This window comes from Schistocerca gregaria, chromosome 3, assembly GCF_023897955.1.
Source record: "Schistocerca gregaria isolate iqSchGreg1 chromosome 3, iqSchGreg1.2, whole genome shotgun sequence".
NCBI classification, from domain to species: domain Eukaryota; kingdom Metazoa; phylum Arthropoda; class Insecta; order Orthoptera; family Acrididae; genus Schistocerca; species Schistocerca gregaria.
In genome coordinates this window covers 180,344,526-180,367,469 of record NC_064922.1, presented here as the reverse complement: position 1 = coordinate 180,367,469, position 22,944 = coordinate 180,344,526, and the positions used below count along the sequence as shown (strand labels likewise).

General features: G+C 42.5%; 2 protein-coding genes across 2 annotated transcripts in view; both read left to right on the top strand.

The window, feature by feature from the left end:
- The window catches only part of LOC126355299 (solute carrier family 22 member 7-like), a 570,778-nt gene that overhangs the window by 103,956 nt on the left and 443,878 nt on the right, over positions 1-22,944 (top strand). The gene's annotated exons all lie outside the window — the stretch shown is intronic.
- The window catches only part of LOC126355845 (carcinine transporter-like), a 361,113-nt gene that overhangs the window by 148,446 nt on the left and 189,723 nt on the right, over positions 1-22,944 (top strand). The window contains exon 9 of the mRNA XM_050006305.1: positions 3,654-4,021. Within this exon, the coding sequence (XP_049862262.1) occupies positions 3,654-3,854 (201 nt within the window). The 3' untranslated portion in view covers positions 3,855-4,021. The remainder of the gene's footprint in view (positions 1-3,653; positions 4,022-22,944) is intronic.

The following is a 22,944-nucleotide window of genomic DNA, read 5'->3' as shown; positions in this document are numbered from 1 at the left end:
GTTCACTGCAGGTGCAGCAAAGCCTCACGGCTGCGCTAATTTACTTGTACTTTGTTTTGTTTGGACCACAGGAGTTAGTGCACTTAGTAGCTGTCACTGGCAGCAAAGAGCTGCCTACGGTCTGAGTCTCTATTGGTACACAGACACAGTCATTCGACAGTCATCACAAGATGTCACAGTCGTTCCTACCATCTTTGCGAAAGCTGTAATGCGCGATTAACTGCACAGATTTCACTTCAAGAGAAAACAATTCTCGTTCTTACTACATTCATAAAATGCAAAAACCTTCTATCTATTTCACACGCACGTTCATTGTCACATATTATGTCTGCCTGCAGTGTTAATCACTCAAAAATGCCCCGTAGACCAATTTATTCCCGATATTTCATTATGGTCAAACACAATATGATGTTTTAGGATGGCAAAGGCATAAAGGAAATGGCAATGGAGAATCGTCACTTACTCATGTACTGAAACATGCGTGATCCCAACAACATCACTTCTGCAGCGCACTAGCTTACTGGGACTCGGAGTGTGAGTGGAAGAGTTGGGGGAGGGGAGCATGTTTCTGGTGAGATGAAGCATGTCTGCGACCGTTTAGAAATATGTAGAAGTCGGTATCTAAATGAATTTTCCCAAATATATATGTAGCTGTAGTATTTGCAATAATCATTGGTTCAAATGCCTCTGAGCACTATGAGACTTAACTTCTGAGGTCATCAGTCCCCTAGAACTTAGAACTACTTAAACCCAACCAACCCAAGGACATCAGACACATGCATGCACGAGACAGTTTTCGAACCTGCGACCGTAGCGGTCGCGCGGTTCCAGACTGTAGCGCCTAAAAACTCTCGGCCATCCCGGCCGGCTAAGCCAGTTTTGGGCCGAAATTCGTGCTGCCTCCAGTAGATTAAGGACCCTGATTAACCAGAAATTCGAGCTGCACAAAATTATTCTTTACTTTCGCGGATTTTACTTCTATTTATTGAGCTATGCCACAGATGAAGAATTTTCAGACAAAGGCCACGTGATTTGCTGAATGCCCGGACGTCTTCTTCACAGCCCTCTCGGCTCTCTCGTTTCCGAATGACGTGGCAGCGCTTGGCTTTACGCCATAGCATTATGCTAAAGTTCGACGCAGTAAGAGGAGTATTACTGTTGGAAGCTGTGTACCTAAGGTAGCGTAACTCATGGCGTGCAAACTACCTAGGTTATATCCATCCAGTATATGAGAATTAGGGCACCTAGGCACTTCCAGCCAAGTTTACACATATTTAGAAAGCTACTGGAAACTTGTAATCGCTCACAATCCCCAGAAAATAATGAACTGAAACAAGAGGTAGCGCTTTGAGTGTAATGGCATGCCAGCTCTCGCCAACCCACCACCAGATAATTTCCAGTTCAGTCTGGAGAATTTGCTGGACAGGGTTGCTGCCGACCACCTCCTGTGTGAGCCTAGTTCAAGACAGGACAGGACAGTCAGTAAGCTATCTTGTGTTACCTTGTTGACAGATAATTCCACGGAGACCTCTACGACAAGGCACTCCTACCAAACTAACATACGACTAATTATGACCCTGCTGTCCGTAGTACCCGCTAAGTTAACCAGGGGTCATCAAGTTGTGCACCCCATGACAGTCCACAAAATAACACCTCTCACGACATTGGTGAAATCAGTCTAGCAGTGTTAATTTTCGTGGGAACCTCAACAAATGGATGTGTCCAGCAAGGTATTCACAGAACTGGGACTTGTCTGAGAAAACGACATTAAACCGCTTCTGCGTCCAGTGTCATCACTGAGTGCCTCTGCTGGCACGTCTGTGCTGATGCTTCAAGGGAAGCTGCTACAATGGTCGCAGTGCTCAGAATGTGTGGCAGTTCAGATGTCGCTGCACTCTCCATGTGGATACCTGACTAGTTCCAAACAAAGTTCCTGACTTAAGATATATGATGTGGCTGTACGATGCTGCACCTCTGAGCGAACAATACTTCTGTCCTCTCAGGCGCTAGCTGCGTGGGCTATTGAGATCCTGCACAGCGTTGTGGTCCTGCTGATCACATAAATGAGATATTCGCGTGACAGTTGTAAGACCCCAACCAACGCGAGCAGAAACATTGTTGTTCCGCTGCTGTCACACATAGACAGGTGTAGATGGACAACCTCTTTACACGAACACATAAAACCATCATCTTAGCAAACAATAAGCATTCACATGCTGTCTCTTAATAAGAAATCCGTTGGGTAATCTTTCTCTATATACAGAGTATAGATACCACTACTCATATACACCATTTTGCACTGAAATGCTAATCATTAGCATATCCAAGAATTTAGCACACTTCTTGACCGATTGATGTTTGTTGCAAGGGTCCTCCAAGGTGTTGCAGTTTTACTGAATAGCAGTGTATTTTAGAATGCTCCTTTAAAAAACCTAACGAAAAAATATTTTTCTGTTTAAAGCTTTCTAATACTTGTTTTTGCTTTTCAGTGACTGAACAGAGCGCTTTGATCGCCTTTCTGATGTAATCATTACCAAGGCTGAATATCATCGTACAGCACAGGACTTCTAGAATTTTTTTCCCTTCATACAGAAAAACGGAGTTCGAATTTTACTGCTATCACTGAGAAGGGAATGTAGCTACCTTCCTCGAACAGGTGGTAGATACACTTATCTAAGGGAGGGTAATCATCAGTGTTATCAATTTTTTGATCCGTTTTTAACTGCAACTTGTTTCTCTCAATCAAGGATGTACCGTATGGTGTCTGGTCTGAATCACGAAAATAATATCTCCGTCTACTGTTTCCTCTCTTTTTTTTTTGTATGTTAAGCGTACAAGTGCACACAAGGTTTCATTGTTAAGAACTGATGTATTTGTCGGAAATGCAGCTAATGCTACTTCCTCAGGACTGAAATACCGTATTGTAACAAGCCGCTTTTTTATGTGGAGAGTGCAGAGAAATTTGTTGGTGTTAGTCTACTGTGAAACTGGAAATCGTTTGTGTTTCTCACACTCATCACTTCCTAACACCTTTACCTTTTTTCAATCACGTGAACATTGATATCCATCCGGTTATGACTGTGCTGAAACTAGCTCGAACTGCGTAGAAATAGCCAGTAAGAAGACTTTAATCAATAACTTATGTGTGTCAATATAGAAACTTCCTGGCAGATTAACAGTTCGTGCCATGTTGGGACTCCAGTCTGGGACATCTGTGTTTTGCAGGCAAGTGCTCTACCAACTCAGCTATCAGAACTCGCCTCACGATCCGTCCTCTCAGGTTAGCTTCCGCCGGTACCTCGTCTCGGGTGGCTCAGTTGTTAGAGCACTTGCTCGCAAATTGCGAGGCTGCCAGATTCGAGTCTTGGTCAGGCACAGAGTTCAAGTCAGCCATGAAGTTCTACAACAGCTCCCATACCGCTGCAGGGTGAAAATTTCTTTCTGGGTGTATCAGTAGCGTTGACAGACACATGGTACAGTGAAGTGGTTTCAAAATGCCAGGTGTGAATAGCAAACTAAACGATAATTTTTGTCCTAACACATCACGTGTAGTATAATCTCATTTCATCTCCAAATGTTGTTCTTCGTTATTTGTTTCTGTATTTTCCATGCTCCACCGTCCTATATCTCATGTAGTGTACCATCTGTTACAGGGAGGCTCGGTGGACAGTAGGGTGCCGTTCGCCATCTTGTCAGCGATGCACCTGCTGGGAGCACTGTCGGTGTCGTTCCTGCCGGAAACTGCGCTGCAGAGGCTGCCGGAGTCTCTGCAGGACGCCGCCGAGTTTGGCAGAGGGCGTCCCTACTGGAGCTGGAGACTCATCGCCCCGCCGTCATACGTTCAGGGACAATAGGCGCCCTCAGTTACGGTCCAGTCTCCCATTTTGTCTTACATACCTCAAACTGAAGAACAACTCGTCTACTGAAGTGGGAAAAAAAGCTTTAACTTTAGTATTGAACATATTGTAAATTGTCACATGAAGTACGCACCAGAGTCGCAGTAACCCTTAATGATTTGCAGGTGAAATGCTTGAAAATATAATATTTTGTAATGAAATTGTGCTCTGACTTACTAAACTCATTTTATTTTACCTCTCTCATGTACTTTTTCAGTCGGTATTATTATTAACAAATCTGATATTCGAGACTAAGTAAAAACAGTCATGGAAACTTTTCAGGGAAGAAACCTGAAAATGATTCCGATCTAAAGACTTTATTTGCAGTTCAGTAAGATGTTGATGATATTCATTTAATGAACTGCACATATTACACGAAACGTTGAGGTATTCCCAGTTATTCATAAAGGCGTTCATTCATTATTTCCACATTTTTGGAATATGGACTACAATGTTATCGGCAAATGGTAGGTCTGAACTATTAGCAATAGCCACTCTCACTGTGACGACTGGATTTTCTTCGTAAGTCGGCAGTCTGATGCACTTCACCATTGTTCATAAGCGCTGCAGTATCATCAGCGTCAGAATCACTTCGATCACGAGAGTGACTTCCATCACTTCCACAATTGGGTCGTCCTGACAGTGATTCTTGTATACTATCTTCTGTTTGTAAAATATCTCTTTCTTACATGCCATTTTCTCATAAATGAACTTCACAAATGTTCAAATGTGTGTGAAGTCTTGTGGGACATAACAGCTAAGGTCATCAGTCCCTAAGATTACACATTACGTAACCTAAATTATCCTAAGGACAAACACACACACCCATGGAGTAGGGAGGACTCGAACCTCCGCCGGGACCAGCCGCACAGTCCATGACTGCAGCGCCTAAGACCCCTAGGCCAATACCGTGCGGCGAACTTCACATTCAGCGACTAAATGGATACACAATTTGCAATCTATGATCACAGTTACCCTTAAAAGATATTTCTGTCAATTAATTAGATAACAGTGCCTCACAATTGCGAACGTCCGTCGTCTACTATGTCTCACTCAATGCTGAATTTACGTTGGTGTCAGCGAATTGTGTAAGTGCAGTGGCGTATGCACAGGAACGAGAAGAAAGAAGTAAAAGCTCCGTCAGAGTGACTCTGGTATACACTTCTAGGATCAGCAATCATGCTCTGACTCGTTGGTCCACCAGATCAACGATGTTAAACAGAGAGGTCTCTTCCATATAGGAGAAATAACCTGCTGCACAGGGCACCGATGTTTTGGAAGGAAAAATGGGCGGGGAAAGGGGGGATCGGTAAGAAGGCATAGTCGGTGGATAAGCGTCTAATTTCGGGCAAAATTCTATATGATACATCTACATCTACATCTACATGACTACTCTGCAATTCACATTTAAGTGCTTGGCAGAGGGTTCATCGAACCACAATCATACTATCTCTCTACTATTCCACTCCCGAACAGCGAGCGGGAAAAACGAACACCTAAACCTTTCTGTTCGAGCTATGATTTCTCTTATTTTATTTTGATGATCATTCCTGCCTATGTAGGTTGGGCTCAACAAAATATTTTCGCATTCGGAAGAGAAAGTTGGTGACTGAAATTTCGTAAAAAGCTCTCGCCGCGACGAAAAACGTCTATGCTGTAATGACTTCCATCCCAACTCGTGTATCATATCTGCCACACTCTCTCCCCTATAACGCGATAATACAAAACGAGCTGCCCTTCTTTGCACCCTTTCGATGTCCTCCGTCAATCCCACCTGGTAAGGATCCCACACCGCGCAGCAATATTCTAACAGAGGACGAACGAGTGTAGTGTAAGCTGTCTCTTTAGTGGACTTGTTACATCTTCTAAGTGTCCTGCCAATGAAACGCAACCTTTGGCTCGCCTTCCCGACAATATTATCTATGTGGTCCTTCCAACTGAAGTTGTTCGTAATTTTAACACCCAGGTACTTCGTTGAATTGACAGCCTTGAGAATTGTGCTATTTATCGAGTAATCGAATTCCAACGGATTTCTTTTGGAACTCATGTGGATCATCTCACACTTTTCGTTATTTTGCGTCAACTGCCACCTGACACACCATACAGCAATCTTTTCTAAATCGCTTTGCAGCTGATACTGGTCTTCGGATGACCTTACTAGACGGTAAATTACAGCATCATCTGCGAACAACCTAAGAGAACTGCTCAGATTGTCACCCAGGTCATTTATATAGATCAGGAACAGTAGAGGTCCCAGGACGCTTCCCTGGGGAACACCTGATATCACTTCAGTTTTACTACATCAACAAATTATGTTACCTTTTCGTTTACGTCCCCCCCCCCCCCCCCAATCAGCAGGAAACAATTGTATGACTACTGCCGTCACTCAGCTACCACAGCACATGGCCCCACTAGACTACGACGCACCCAGTACTATGTCAGTAACACCCAATAATAACACCAGAGGAGGGAGCCCATGCTAGTTCAGATGTGTATATATGCCCTCAACAGTAGGTAACGTCTCATATCTGTTGCTAGGTCACGCGAGGACTGCCTTACTACACGTGCCCATATTTGCATCCCGCCGCTAAGGTAATCGCAAACCCATCACTGCCACATGGGTGTTGGGGACCTGTTCATGTCGAGCATGTATTAACTTTCAGATGTATCACCTTTCCTAGCGACTCCATTGGAACCAAAATTGCCACAGCCTTCCCTTCAGGTAACCAAACGTGGTTGCAGCTCAGGGAAAACCCCTCAACTCCGTCGATCACTACATCTAGCTGTTTATGAAAAAGGGGCCAATTCCCTCTGCAGCTGCAGAAAACGAAAACAGTCACTATCCATCTCCCACATTGTAAATTCGAAGAAGTGTATTAACTCGAGGTATAAGAGAGTAAATGAAGATCAAAGGAAAACAGCTAGAGCTGATCAAACTGCAGTGACGAGAAGCTGCAGATAGCACAAGTTCATGCTAATAAAATTACGAACTACAAAAAATAAAAGAAGAAAGTAAGTACGGGCCCACACAGCCGCCGATCGCTTCCATGTAGCTGGCATGCAGACAGTGTGCGAAAAGTCTTAACCAACGCTATCGCTCATAATATGCTGCCCAATCACATTAATGTGAATTCCTGTAAAAGCTAAAATGACAACCCCTTCAGCGCCAGACGTGCAAGAGGAAAGTCAATGAGGTTCCTGGGGGTACAGCCAGCGGTCTGGTGTCATGCTGATTGCAGTGCCTGGCCAGCTGCCCGGGGTTTCTTGGTTGAGGATCGAGATGTGCCACACATTCTCGATTGGGTTTCAATCTGGGGAATTTGGTGGCCATTGGAGAACGGTAAATCAATCCTGGTGCTCGCTGAACCACGCACGTACACAGTGAGCTATGTGATACGTTCGATTGTCCTGGTGGTAGATGTCATCATGCCTGAATGTTGGGGTGGACATGGTCCCCACAATTATAGTACCTGTTTATCAATTTTTTTCTTCCATAGGGACGATATCATCCAGGGAAGATAATGAAATCATTTCACAAATCAGAATGCTCTAGCCTCTGACCTGGACCGCTCTGCTTTCACATGTTTCACGGTCTACAAGGCAAGATCGATGAGATCGACGGAGCATAAAACATTGTTATCCTGGAAAGGTCGCCTGTCGCCGCTCAGTGGACGTCCAGATTCGGTACTGGCGCGCAGATTCCAGCCTTCGTCCCCGAAAAGCACCTGTTAGCAGGGGTGCATGAAGCAGCCGCCCGCTGCTAAGGGCTAAGGCCCTTACGCGGCAACATTCACCAAACGGTGGCTCAGTAGGCATTGCTGGTAGCCCTTTGGTTCATCTGGGTGGTCGGATGCTCAGCATTTGCACGTCTGTTCGCCTGTTCGCATCCACATAGCTGTCCATCGTCCCTGTTATGTGTGGGGTGTGGTGCACCACTGTTGCCTCGGTCCCGGTTTTGGATGACGCCATTATTCCAGGTGCAGTTCACTTTAACCACACAGGCATGAGCAACGTTTAAAAACTCGGCCATTTAGAAAATGCTTTCACTCTTGGCCCAGAAGCACATGATCATACCCTTTCGGAGGTCAGATAAATTGCTCCACTACCGCAGTGCGACATCAATTTCCCCCTGAGCCGCTTTGTATACCCTCACCTGCTAGTGCTGCCACCAGCCGTCTGTAAATGGTTATTACACACTGACGTCAAATTTAGTAGGTGGTCATGGTGACAGGTCGGTGCCTTGCAGTGAAGTACATTTAAGCTATTGCTGGTGGCACGCTCATTGTTATTCAAATAGAGAAAATGACAGCAATAACACGCCTTTTTTGGTATTGTTGACGTAAGTACTAGGGCGTCCGTGAGGTCTTTCGTAATTCATCAAATGCAGTAGTTGCCGTTTGAAGGTATATGCAGGGAACGATACGATCGATGGGAGCAACATGATAGGGAAGGTTTCGTAGTAGGAAGGCCAGTCAACTGATACGATGTAACTGTTAATTTTATCCTTTGAAAATTCACAATGCTACCAGGTAAAATTTAAACAAACGTCCATTTTGTATTTTGTAAGTGCAACGCGTATCTTAACACATGTGCTCGGGAAGTCGACAAGAGAGAAATTTTAAAATGTATCATGAGAGTCAGGTTGGGCTGCATGTGCTTTCCGGATGGGACACGTGGGTCGACAAAGGACCAGCCAGCTGAGGACAATAGTAGGGTTGTCCCCCAGTAGTAGGCAGAAAGTGGCGAACCTCCATGGTGGGCTACCATGCTTCTCCGGTACAATGGTGGCTTTTGCTTCAGAATGAAACGTGACCACATTGAAATACTCCATAATTGCATAATAATTCGATATTTAACACTACGACAAATCCAAATATATCATGGTGCTTGTGGCATTCAGTCACATTTATTAAACCTTTCATATTACAAATATAACAACTATAGGACTTAGCTGAACACCCTTAACAAATGTAATTATGCGTGACTGCAAATTAATAACTGCTGAAAGCTTTTTGCTATCTATGTAACTGATGAACGCTTTTTGCTACCTATATAACCGTCTGTGATAGTCAAACTTTGACACATATTTTATTTGATGAATTATTGCGTTTATACCCATTTACTATGTACATGTGTCAGATTATATATCCCACACAGGTACACAACAAATGGAAACAGTATGACTGTGGTGTGCGTACTGGAAGACCTTCGGTACACACACCATCAGATTCTTTAACTTGTCGCTCTAATGAAGTAGGCGAGTGTCAGCAATATGTCTCGTGGTCTTATTGTGGAGTGTTTATCTTCTGCCGTTAGGTCAGACGATAGTAATGCCACTTGCACGCTTAGAGTAGCAGATTGACGGTGACCAACTTTAACAAAACTTGATTAATTTTCACACACATTTATTAAAAAAATAAGAAGCATAAACATTACATAACTTGATTCTGGAAGCTAGTTTGACAATCTGAAGTTCCTTTGGTCTTCATACGTTAATCTTATTCTCACATATCTCTGATACTTGACATAGTGTCTATACATTTATCTTCATGGTTATGTACAGGAATGTGATAATCTTCTTAGGCGCAGACTGAAACTTGACTATAAACTGGTACAGACTAATGCAGACTGGTGTAGACAAATGCAGATTGATTAATCGGAGGTCTGTACAGTCATTATAATACCTCGCTTGTTCAGGTATCACTACGCAAGTGTGATCCACGAGGAGAAAAGGTTCTACATCAGCAGCAATCTCATTGGATGCATTACATATTAATACGCAGATCGGCAGAAGCAGAATTTAGTCCGTCTCTAAGACAGCGCCATCTCATGGTGCAGAGACGCTGTTGTGCTTAGCGGGGCGCGCTCTAGTCGGGAAAGTTGTGTACGAGCTGACTACGCAGAGCTATGTACACAACAATGACAATTCTGAGATCGATCCATATCTAATTACGTAAGTCTATCTCAGTTATTAAGTGCCTGTTAATGAACTTAAGAAAGTTAAATTATCTGTGTGATTTAATATCATAGTTAGGTAGTATTTGAACAGAGGCATCAGCTTAACACGCCACACTTATATGTCATATTTTTCAACATGTATTATTTACCGTTTATTATAAGTGTATATGCACTGCAACACATTTAATTAATTATGTCTATGCTTTTCTATGTACAATAACATGTTTGGTCTCTGCAGAAGTGGAATAAAATGTTCTTTCATTTCACCTATACATTTAAATTGTAACTTTATTACGATGCAAATGGTGGCTTATTTGATAGATTATAGTAAGTGATGTTATTTGAGGGGGAAGAGAGTATTTCTTATCGGTCCGAGTGGTGAGTATTCGTGGAGTGGCTTTTGGGAGCAAGATGGGTATTCTGGGAGAGGTGGAGAGTTGAAACACTTGCTCTGGAGAGGTGGTACGACGGCAGTTCGTGTCGATGGGGTACAGAGAGATGGTGTGGAGGTGAGGCACAATGAAGTACACATCGAGACATGATAGAGGATAGAATTATGTTGCAAAACAGTTGGTGAGGTATGAATGTCTAGCAGTCGCGAATACTTTAAAATTTGTAAGGACTCGGTAAAATACCGATGCTAATGGGACTCTGACACAGTGGCTAGTATTAAATTTAACTGTGAGCGAGTATCTCACTCTTCGAGCAACTCTGAAGTGATTTACTTGTTTTTCTACGATTAGTTATGCCAGTTAATAGCATGATATTGTTATTTGGTGAAATTATTGATTGGTGGGGAGCCTACTGCCGCTCTGACAACGCAGATTTGCACAGTCTTAAATGCAACTGAATACTTATCAATATGTACCCTTGAACTGAATTAATGTATGACCACCATATCTAGATATTCTTTCATGTATATCTAGATATTCTTTATTCGAAGTCGATTTATGGTGTAGTCTATATCCACAAATAATAATCCATTATTGTCATTTATAATTATTCATACAATTCTTGTTTATCTAAAATTTCACCTAACTTCTCGAAATTTTAGCTATTTGACCAGAGCATCGTAATCTGTTATAATAGCTATCTTAGCTAATTTGCATTTAAGCAGTCTTACATGGCTAGAGCCGATGACACCGTTGAGCCATATTATGTGAACAGAGCCATGCATAGCCTAAATACCATCAATCCGCCAGTACCTTAATCTAGTATGTCACAATTATGGTTTCCTATGGGGCTCAAATTAGAAAAACTATCGCTATTCTTTAAGAGTTTTTAATATTCTCGCACAATTTTTGCAAGAAAAAGAAATGATCTCGTGTGCCACGTCTGCGCTGTAACTTAAGTGGGTTTTATAGGCCAGTTTGAGACTGTTTCCAGGCTTAAAGGTATCAAGAGCCTTCGTTAGTTTGTTCTTCTCAAGTTCACCTACACCACTGTGGTACGTTATAAACAGTTATCGTTTACATCCAGTTAACACCGATGTGTAGATTAAAACAGAAGAAACTGCACAATGGTGGGAATTTAAGGAGATGGGACCTGGATAAACTGACTACACCAGAGGTTGTACAGAGTTTCAAGGAGAGCATAAGGGAACAATTGACAGCATTGGGGGAAAGAAGTACAGTAGAAAAAGAATGGGTAGCTCTGAGGCATGAAGTAGTGAAGGCAGCAGAGGATCAAGTAGGTAAAAAGACGAGGCTAGTAGAAGTCCTTGGGTAACAGAAGAAATATTGAATTTAATTGATGAAAGGAGAAAATATAAAAATGTAATAAATGGAGCAGGCAAAAAGGAATACAAACGTCTCAAAAATGAGGTCGACAGGAAGTGCTAAATGGCTAAGCAGGGATGGCTAGAGGACAAATGTAAGGATGTAAAGGCTTATCTCACTAGGGTTAAGATAGATCCTGCCTACAGGAAAATTAAAGAGACATTTGCAGAAAAGAGAGCCACTTGTATGAATATCAAGAGCTCATATGGAAACCCGGTTCTAAGTAAAGAGAGGAAAGCAGAAAGTTGGAGGGAGTATATAGAGGGTCTATACAAGGGCGATGTACTTGAGGACAATATAATGGAAATGGAAGAGGATGTAATTGAAGATGAAATGCGAGATATGATACTGCGTGAAGAGTTTGACACAGCACTGAAAGATCTAAGTCGAAACAAGGCCCCGGGAGTAGACAACATTCCATTAGAACTACTGACGGCCTTGGGAGAGCCAGTCATGACAAAAATCTACCATCTGGTGAGCAAGATGTAAGAGACAGGCGAAATACCCTCAGACTTCAAGACGAATATAATAATTCCATTCCCATAGAAAGCAGGCGTTGACAGATGTGAAAATTACAGAACTATCAGTTTAATAAGTCATGGCTGCATAATACTAAGGCGAAATATTTACAGGCGAATGGAAAAACTGGTAGAAGCCGACCTCGGGGAAGATCAGTTTGGATTCCGTAGAAATACTGGAACACGTGAGGCAATACTGACCTTACAACTTATCTTAAACGAAAGAGTAAGGAAAAGCAAACCTACGTTTCTAACATTTGTAGACTTAGAGAAAGCTTTTGACAATGTTGATTGGAATACTCTCTTTAAAATTCCAAAGGTGGCAAGGGTGAAATACAGGGAGCGAAAGGCTATTTACAATTTGTACAGAAACCAGATGGAAGTTATAAGAGTCGAGGGGCATGAGAGGGAAGCAGTGGTTGGGAAGGGGGTGAGACAGGATAGTAGCCTCTTCCCGATGTTATTTAATCTGTATATTGAGCAAGCAGTAAAGGAAACAAAAGGAAAATTCGGAGTAGGTATTAAAATCCATGGAGAAGAAATAAAAATTTTGAGGTTCGCCGACGACATTGTAATTCTGTCAGAGACAGCAAAGGACTAGGAAGATCAGTTGAACGGAATGGACAGAGTCTTGAAAGGAGGATATAAGATGAACATCAACAAAAGCAAAACGAGGATAATGGAATGTAGTCGAATTAAGTCGGGTGATGCTGAGGGAATTAGATTGGGAAATGAGACAATTAAAGTAGTAAAGGAGTTTTGCTACTTGGGGAGCAAAATAACTGGTGATGGTCGAAGTAGAGAAGATATAAAATGTAGACTGGCAATGGAAGGGAAAGCGTTTCTGAAGAAAAGAAATTAGTTAACATCGGGTATAGATTTAAGTGTCAGGAAGCCGTTTCTGAAAGTATTCGTATGGAGTGTAGCCATGTATGGAAGTGAAACATGGACCATAAATAGTTTGGACAGGAGGAGAATAGAAGCTTTCGAAATGTGGTGCTACAGAAGAATGCTGAAGATTAGATGGGTAGATCACGTAACTAATGAGGTGGTATTGAATAGAATTGGGGAGAAGAGGAGTTTGTGGCACAACTTGTCGAGAAGAAGGGATCGGTTGGTAGGACATATTCTGAGGCATCAAGGGATCACAAATTTAGCATTGGAGGGAAGCGTGGAGGGTAAAAATCGTAGAGGGAGACCAAGAGATGAATACACTAAGCAGATTCAGAAGGATGTAGGTTCCAGTAGGTACTGAGAGATGAAGAAACTTGAACAGGTTAGGGTAGCACTGAGAGCTGCACCAAACCAGTCAACAACAGCAACACCGGCGTGACTAATCAGTTGTGTAGGAGGAGAAAAGAAGGAAAATCGACAGCGATATTACCCTCCTGGAAATTGAAATAAGAACACCGTGAATACATTGTCCCAGGAAAGGGAAACTTTATTGACACATTCTTGGGGTCAGATACATCACATGATCACACTGACAGAACCACAGGCACATAGACACAGGCAACAGAGCACGCACAATGTCGGCACTAGTACAGTGTATATCCACCTTTCGCAGCAATGCATGCTGCTATTCTCCCATGGAGACGATCGTAGAGATGCTGGATGTAGTCCTGTGGAACGGCTTGCCATGCCATTTCCACCTGGCGCCTGAGTTGGACCAGCGTTCCTGCTGGACGTGCAGACCGCGTAAGACGACGCTTCATCCAGTCCCAAACATGCTCAATGGGGGACAGATCCGGAGATCTTGCTGGCCAGGGTAGTTGACTTACACCTTCTAGAGCACGTTGGGTGGCACGGGATACATGCCGACGTGCATTGTCCTGTTGGAACAGCAACTTCCCTTGCTGGTCTAGGAATGGTAGAACGATGGGTTCGATGACGGTTTGGATGTACCGTGCACTATTCAGTGTCCCATCGACGATCACCAGAGGTGTACGGCCAGTGTAGGAGATCGCTCCCCACACCATGATGTCGGGTGTTGGCCCTGTGTGCCTCGGTCGTATGCAGTCCTGATTGTGGCGCTCACCTGCACAGCGCCAAACACGCATACGACCATCATTGGTACCAAGGCAGAAGCGACTCTCATCGCTGAAGACGACACGTCTCCATTCTTCCCTCCATTCACGCCTGTCGCGACACCACTGGAGGTGGAGTGCACGATGTTGGGGCGTGAGCGGAAGACAGCCTAACGGTGTGCGAGACCGTAGCCCAGCTTCATGGAGACGGTTGCGAATGGTCCTCGCCGATACCCCAGGAGCAACAGTGTCCCTAATTTGCTGGGAAGTGGCGGTGCGGTCCCCTACGGCACTGCGTAGGATCCTACGGTCTTGGCGTGCATCCGTGCATCGCTGCGGTCCGGTCCCAGGTCGACGAGCACGTGCACCTTCCGCCGACTACTGGCAACAACATCGATGTACTGTGGAGACCTCACGCCCCACGTGTTGAGCAATTCGGCGGTACGTCCACCCGGCCTCCCGCATGCCCACTATATGCCCTCGCTCAAAGTCCGTCAACTGCACATACGGTTCACGTCCACGCTGTCGCGGCATGCTACCAGTGTTAAAGACTGCGATGGAGCTCCGTATGCCACGGCAAACTGGCTGACACTGACGGCGGCGGTGCACAAATGCTGCGCAGCTAGCGCCATTCGACGGCCAACACCGCGTTTCCTGGTGTGTCTGCTGTGCTGTGCGTGTGATCGTTGCTTGTACAGCCCTCTCGCAGTGTCCGGAGCAAGTATGGTGGGTCTGACACACCGGTGTCAATGTGTTCTTTTTTCCATTTCCAGGAGTGTATTACAGACGGAGCACAAACTCGCACTTGGAAAGGGATGGGAAATACATGCGTCGATGCTTTGCAAAGCATCCATCGTGACATCCGACTTCAACGAATTAAAGTAATCTCAGACTACCTTAATAAAGAAGACTGGTTAGTAGTGGGTCATCTTGCACGGTGTATAAGGGATCGAAGTCTCCATTCAGAAAGTAATTAATAAGTTGAAAAAGACCGGAAAACATTTTAAGAAATCGGCGGAGTGATTAAGAATTACGGAAATGTTTTGGAGATGCTGGATAACTGATAAAAGAAATTGACATATCACCTCGAACTTAAAGGTCGGTAAAAGAATTCCTCTATGAGTAATAAACATAATTACCTATTGCTGACATCAAACCGAAATTCACAGCGAATTTCTAATAGTTTGTGTTGGACACGATGCACACACTCGCTGGGGTAAGTTTTAAGTACCTTCATGAAATGGTAAGAGTGTCATGTTTCTTGTATTACATTAAAATCCAGAAATGGAAACATACAAAAAATTGAACTCTTGTATGGTACTAGGAAAAGATTTAAATCGGCCTAACGAGGAAGGAAAATGCTTTTTCTGTCTTTCAAATGCATTGGTCTTGCCGGACTTTGCTCGGAGTTGTCGGGCGTAAGTAACCTCATCATAACAAACGTGGCTGCTGAATTTGTGGTGACACATGTGGCAGAATAAATCTTAAAAGGCGTTTCCTAACTATTTTTTGTTCTTTACATTCTTAAAAATCCCACTACCCGTTACATGTGTGTAGAGGAATGTTATCGAAATTATAGTCAGTTAAAAAATGACCTTAAAATTCAATGAGGGATGAGACACTGGTGGACTATCAGCAGTTTTAATAGAGTATGACGCAGTTTAGTAAGTTCAATAAGATCCCAACTTTAGATTACGCAATGAATGATATTCGTATATACAAAAATCTTCATGAAAAATTAGGTTTACATCACTTAATATTAATCGACTGAGACTATTTATAAAAGTAACAGTTCATTCAATGCAGTAAGTGTTGAGGAGAGGTTAAGTGCCAGTGCCATACTTTCTGCAATGGTTCATAATAGTGTTTCAACATATGGAAGGCTATAGGGTGAGCTCCCAAGTACAAATTATTTCTGATTGTAAGGAAATAACGTTTCACGACCATAGAATGGACGATTGAATGGTATCGCTCAGTATTGGGCGAGTCGTCTTGGTAGAGCTGGTTGCTGACGACCATATGTTTTGGTATGGTACTCATCTGAGCCTATTTGGCCTAATACATTAATGAGCCTCCTCCACAATGTTCTAACATTTGGTTTGGGTCTAGTACCAGAATTATTTCTCTCGTTTCCCTCAAGTTCTGAAGGTCAGCTTAGTCACCTCCTCTCTCAAGTAATTATATTTTTACATGTAACATATTAAAAAAGTATAAGCATATTGTTACTACCATTTCTAGAGTGCTCTAGTAGACTAATGTAACAGCACAACCATGCACCGAATCTTGTTTAACTCCTCGATGCTTCACTATTAGTCACATCTCTCAATACATTTTGTTATGCTTTCTTTCAACATGATTACATGCATACACTACTGTGTACATACTAAGTGCGCTCCTTTTGGAGAACTCAGTAGTGCTGCAATTAGCTCTCTGTATATACTGCCATATATATTGCTAATCATTGTTTCTACACCCCAGTACATTTTCTACAAGTAATTACAACAAACTGCAAGTTCTATACTACAGGAAATGCATGACATTTACGCACCAGTGCTATCATTCATGTAGAAAACTGTGTTACATTTTCAAGAAATGTCAACACTTACAGATAAATACTAGATCAATAAGCATGCAAGTCAAAGTGAAATTATCAGATGACACATTCACTTCCTGTGCAGAGACATTAACAAGAAACAAATGGAAAGATGCACTGGGCAGGATTCAATAATCATGTCAAAGTATCTCTCAAACATAATCAATTTCTCTTCGTTTCATTATTACCTATTTACAAATACGTATGCTGCATTCAGTTTTGCGCTCGTTGGCCTGATCCTATTCTCCTCTGCCTACGTCAGATTTTTCTCAGATATTGTCTTGTTGACCACTCTTCTCCAACATTTCAGTTTTCATCTGCACCATCACTCCCCCCTGGACGACACAGAACGTAACTTCCATTCGCAAAGTACCTATAAACTTTCAAGCAAATAAAGAATAAGCAACATTACATAAACGATAAACACGTTATCACGGTACAAATAAACGCTTCTCATGTTGAAATATTGCTCCACACTTTTTACCATTTAACAACTTTTACTGTGGAAATGCGTTAGACCACTTAGCATTTTCTGTTCCTGAGGATCTCCACCTGTACATGCAGAACATGTCTCTCTCTATAGGTTCCTCGATATATAATGAGAAACTTATATATTAATGATGACACTCGAAGGGTAATTTACGTGATATTATTTATAACTCTTGTCCCACAACAATTGACTTTGATTATCTTCAGCCCTTATCATTTCTCTGACATCAGTCAGCAGCCTACCTGATATTCGTTAAAGATAGTCTCAGTACAACATTATGTCACAACTTAGTAATTACTGGAAGTAGTACAATCTCTGGAATTTTGCCCTGTGGAAGTCAATTCGACACTACCTGAATTAGTGGTGGAAATGTTGAATCATTTGTCACCTCACTGATGATATCCTTAAACTTCTGAATGTAAGAGTCCCACAGCATGTGACATCTTTCACAGTAATATCTACCTAATTTCTCTAATTCTTTCATTACACATTCAGAAGGATTGTACAATGTATGAAATAGCGAGATGGAATGGTTTTTAATCTTTGGACAATGTAAAGCACATTTCCAAAGTTCCGATCTAAATTTTGGGCATTTTCCCGATAGCACCTTCTTCACATGTCTGACTCATCATCATCATAATCATCATTTAATACTAATTATGCCTTTCAGCGTTCAGTCTGGAGCATAGCCCCCTTATAAAATTCCTCCATGATCCCGTATTCAGTGCTGACATTGGTGCCTCTTATGATGTTCAACCTATTACTTCAAAATCATTCTTAACCGAATCCAGGTACCTTCTTCTTGGTGTGCCCCGACTCCTCCTACCCTTTACTGCTGAACCCATGAGTCTCTTGGGTAACCTTGCTTCTCCAATACGTGTAACATGACCCCACCATCTAAGCCTGTTCATCCTGACTGCTACATCTATAGAGTTCATTTCCAGTTTTTCTTTGGTTTCCTCATTGTGGACATCCTCCTGCCATTGTTCCAATCTACTAGTACCTGTAATCATCCTAGCTACTTTCATATCCGTAACCTCAACCTTGTTGATAAGGTAACCTGAATCAACCCAGCTTTCGCTCCCATACAACAAAGTTGGTCGAAAGATTGAACGGTGCACAGATAACTTAGTCTTGGTTCTGACTTCCTTCTTGCAGATGAGAATACATCGTAGCTGAGCGCTCACAGCAATAGCTTTCCTACACCTCGCTTCCAGTTCTTTCACTATGTTGCCATCCTGCGAGAATCTGCGTCCTAAGTACTTGAAACTGTCCATCTGTTCTAACTTTGTTCCTCCTACTTGGCATTCAATCCGTTTATATTTCTTTCCCACTGACATTACTTTCGTTTTGGAGATGCTAATCTTCATACCATAGTCCTTACGTTTCTGATCTACCTCTAAAATATTAGTTGCAAAACTTTCAATTGAATCTGCCATCACAGCTAAGTCATCTGCATATGCAAGACTGCTTATTTTGTGTTCACATATCTTGATCTCACCCAGCCAGTCTCTTGTTTTCAACATATGATCCATAAATAATATGAACAACAGTGGAGACTGGTTGCAGCCTTGTCTTACCCCTGAAACTACTCTGAACCATGAACTCAATTTACCATCAACTCTAACTGCTGCCTGACGATCCATGTAAAGGCCTTTAATTGCTTGCAAATGTTTGGCTCCTATTCCATAATCTCGTAGAACAGACAATAACTTCCTCCTAGGAACCCGGTCATATGCCTTTTCTGGATCTATAAAGCATAGATACAGTTCCCTGTTCCACTCATAACACTTCTCCATTATTTGCCATAAGCTAAAGATCTGGTCCTGACAACCTCTAAGAGGCCTAAACCCACACTGATTCTCATCCAATTGGTCCTCAACTAATACTCGCACTTTTCTTTCAACAATCCCTGATAAGATTTTACCCACAACGCTGATTAATGAAATACCTCTGTAGTTGTTACAATCTTTCCTTTTTCCCTGTGTAAAGATTGGTGTGATTACTGCTTTTGTCCAGTCTGATGGAACCTGTCCTGACTCCCAGGCCATTTCAATTATCATGTGTAGCTATATAACACCTCACATTCTACTGTATTTGATGAGTTCCGACTTAATTTCATCCACCTCAACTGCTTTATTGCACTGCAATCTATTGACCATTTTCTCCACTTCTTCAAATCTGATCCTATTTCCATCATCATTCCTTTCCCATTCTACCTCGAAATCTGAAATATTTCTGATCGTATTTTCACCTACATTGAGTAACTCTTCAAAATATTCCCTCCAGCTGCCCAAGGCATCCACAGGATTCACCAGCAGTTTTCCTGACCTGTCCAAAATACTTGTCATTTCCTTCTTGCCTCCCTTTCGAAGACGGCTAATTACACTCCAGAATGGTTTTCCAGCAGCTTGACCCATAGTCTCCAACCTGTTTCCGAAGTCTTCAAAAGATTTCTTCTTCGATGCTGCAATTATCTGTTGGGCTTTGTTTCTTTCGTCAAGAACTTTCTTTGACTACCTGAGTTCTAGTACGTAGCCATATTTGATACGCCTTCTTTTTCCTTTTACAGGCTGCCTTGACTGTGTCATTCCACCAAGCTGTTTGCTTCATCCAACTTTTACACAATACTGTTCCTAGACATTCTTTAGCCACTTCTAGTACTGTGTCCCTGTACCTTGTCCATTCCTTTTCCAATGACTGTAATTGACTTCATTCAACTAACTGATACCTTTCTGAGATCGCTGTTATGTACTTTTGCCTGATTTCCTTATCCTGAAGTTTCTCCACTCTTATCCTCCTACATATGGACCTGACCTCCTGCACTTTCGATCTCACAATCCCAATTTCACTACAGATTGAATAATGATCAGTGTCATCAAAGAATCCCCTGAATACACGTGTGTCCCTCACAGCCTTCCTTAATTCCTGATCTGTTATTATATAGTCAATAACAGATCTGGTTTCCCTGCCTTCCAAGTATACCGGTGAATGTTCTTATGTTTAAAAAAGGGGTTTGTGATTACTAAGCCCATACTGGCACAGATATCCAAGAGTTGTTTCCCGTTCCTGTTGGCCTCCATATCCTCTCCAAATTTACCCATAACCATTTCATACCCTTCTGTTCGATTTCCAATCCTGGCATTAAAATCACCCATGAGCAGAACACTGTCCTTGTCCTTTACTCTAACAACTACATCACTGAGTGCCTCATAAAAACTATCCATCTTATCTTGATCTGTGCCTTTACAATGCGAATATACTGACACAATCCTAATTTTCTTGCTAGACACTGTCAAATCTATCCACATCAGTCGTCCGTTTACATACCTTACTGCAACTACGCTGGGTTCCATTTCTTTCCTGATGTAAATCTCTACACCCCATTGTACTATTCCTGCTTTGACTCCTGACAGGTAGACCTTGTATTCTCCCACTTCCTCTTCTTTCTCACCCCTTACCCGAATCTCACTAACAGCTAAAACGTCCAGCCCCATCTTACTTGCGGCCTCTGCCAGCTCTACCTTCTTCCCAGAGTAGCTCCCATTGATATTAATAGCTCCCCATCTCATTACCATTTGTTTGCCACGTCGTATCTTAGGGGTCCCTGTTTTGTCAGTTAGAGGTGGGACTCTGTCACCTCCACAGGTACGAGGCATTTTGTTCTGATTGTTGCCAGCATCATTTTTAAAGTATCGGGGAAGCAGGTTGCTAGCCTCACTTGCCCCTAGTCCCATTGAGTTTTACCCCTAACGGTTGATGGACTAACCAGTGGATTTTGTAGTCTTTGCCGTATGAGCACAAAGGTGACCACGACTCAGAATATGTCCTAGATGCCCAGCCTTATTCCAAAGTAACTGGTATCCCAACTGTTGGGACCACTTACTTGGCTACTCATACGTTGCCCGTGGTTCATGAACTAGGACATGACTGCAGCAACCCACACCATGAACCACACATGTCTGACTCTATACTTGAAATGATTAAAGCTTGTGTGTATGGCAGACTGACTAGCAGCTCTCTTCAGTAGTGTGGGTAACACAAGTTTGGAACTTGGCAACAAAAACAAGAACATGCACATATCTCTGATTAGTTATTAGGAAAGACAACCGGCCGATGTAGCCGTGCGGTTCTAGGCGCTCCAGTCTGGAACCGCGCCACCAATACGGTCGCAGGTTCGAATCCTGCCTCAGGCATGGATGTGTGTGATGTCCTTAGGTTAGTTAGGTTTAAGTAGTTCTAAGTTCTAGGGGACTGATGACCACAGATGTTAAGTCCCATAGTGTTCAGAGCGATTTAGGAAAGACAAGCTCTTTCATTCTTGATGGAATAACTGGAAACAAGGTTGTATCATGAAACAACTTTGGCAGATTTTCCTTGCGACAATGCAGGAAGCTAATCGCAAATGCTTCCCCAAATATTAAAAAAAAGCACATTTCATGAAGTTATGAAATCACTTCCATCCCAAAATGTGTATCAATCAATCAGTTTGCCAAATTAACTTATTGAACGGCTCACCAGAAATACAAACAGCCCACTGTGCAACTCTTGTCTTGAACAAGATATCATTTCTAATCAAATAAAGTTGTCACTCGACAAGGGTTGTTGTGATCACTTCACCTTACCTTACCTCCTTCCATGACGGTTCCTTGTCTTGTCCCTAAGCAATCTTTTCCAAAAATGCAACATTATGCAACTATGCGCTGCTGAAATATTTTTCGTTGACATCATCGGTTTCCTGACGAGGAATGTATACGATTGTGAAACCGATCTCTTTAAGATGCAGTGCCTGCCTGGCTAAGTGACCAATCAGTTTTGCGCTCATTCAAAGTACAGTACTCTATGGTCAGTATGAACCTAGGCCATCTGGCCAAATAAGTAACACCTAAATTTCTGAAAGACCGATGCAATGGAAAGAGCTTTAAGGTCAGTAAAAAAAGTTGTGGGGTTCACACTTTGTGATCGCCCAGCTTGTGAAAACAGCAGTATGGTGCTTCACTAATCCATCTACTTCAAATTTCTGGAATAACTCAGCATGCAGACTCGTCTTGAAAGTCTGTGAGCTTCGTTAAAAATCCTCACATAAGTACGGATGAGAAAGAATTGGAGCCTATAGAGGAAAATGTTCTATACTCTCAAATTCTGTCAGCGCCTGGGCATCCCATTTCCAAGGCGCCAATGAACCCTCGTATGGCGTAGCCAGAACTATCAAATTCAATAAATAATGTTTTGTAAAAACAGATCAACACTAAAAATTTACGAATATGCTCCCCTTAGGACGAGAAAAGTGTCCTTTTTAATGTGTTTCATCTGGATAAGGTAAACTGCCTAACACAGTCACAGTGTGTCCAAGAAGTTGCTGGATCAGGTGAAGTCCCTGACACAGACACAATGTATCGAAATTCTGATTTTTCCAAATTAACTGTTACATTCCACATAGGATACCATGGCAGATGTGCAGTGACCAGTTTTTGTCCAAAGCGCTGAGTGAGTTCATTCGTTTGTTCGGTAGGGGATGCCAACCAGTGTTTTCCACATTTTGGACAGTCAGTGCTGACAGAATCGAGGCGCATGGCGTGCAATATTTCTCAAACGATTTTACAGAAATTGGCGGGTAAAAATATTTCAGTTGTGATTTACTTCTAGCCTTATATATCAGGTTCAAAATAACGTGCCCATCATTC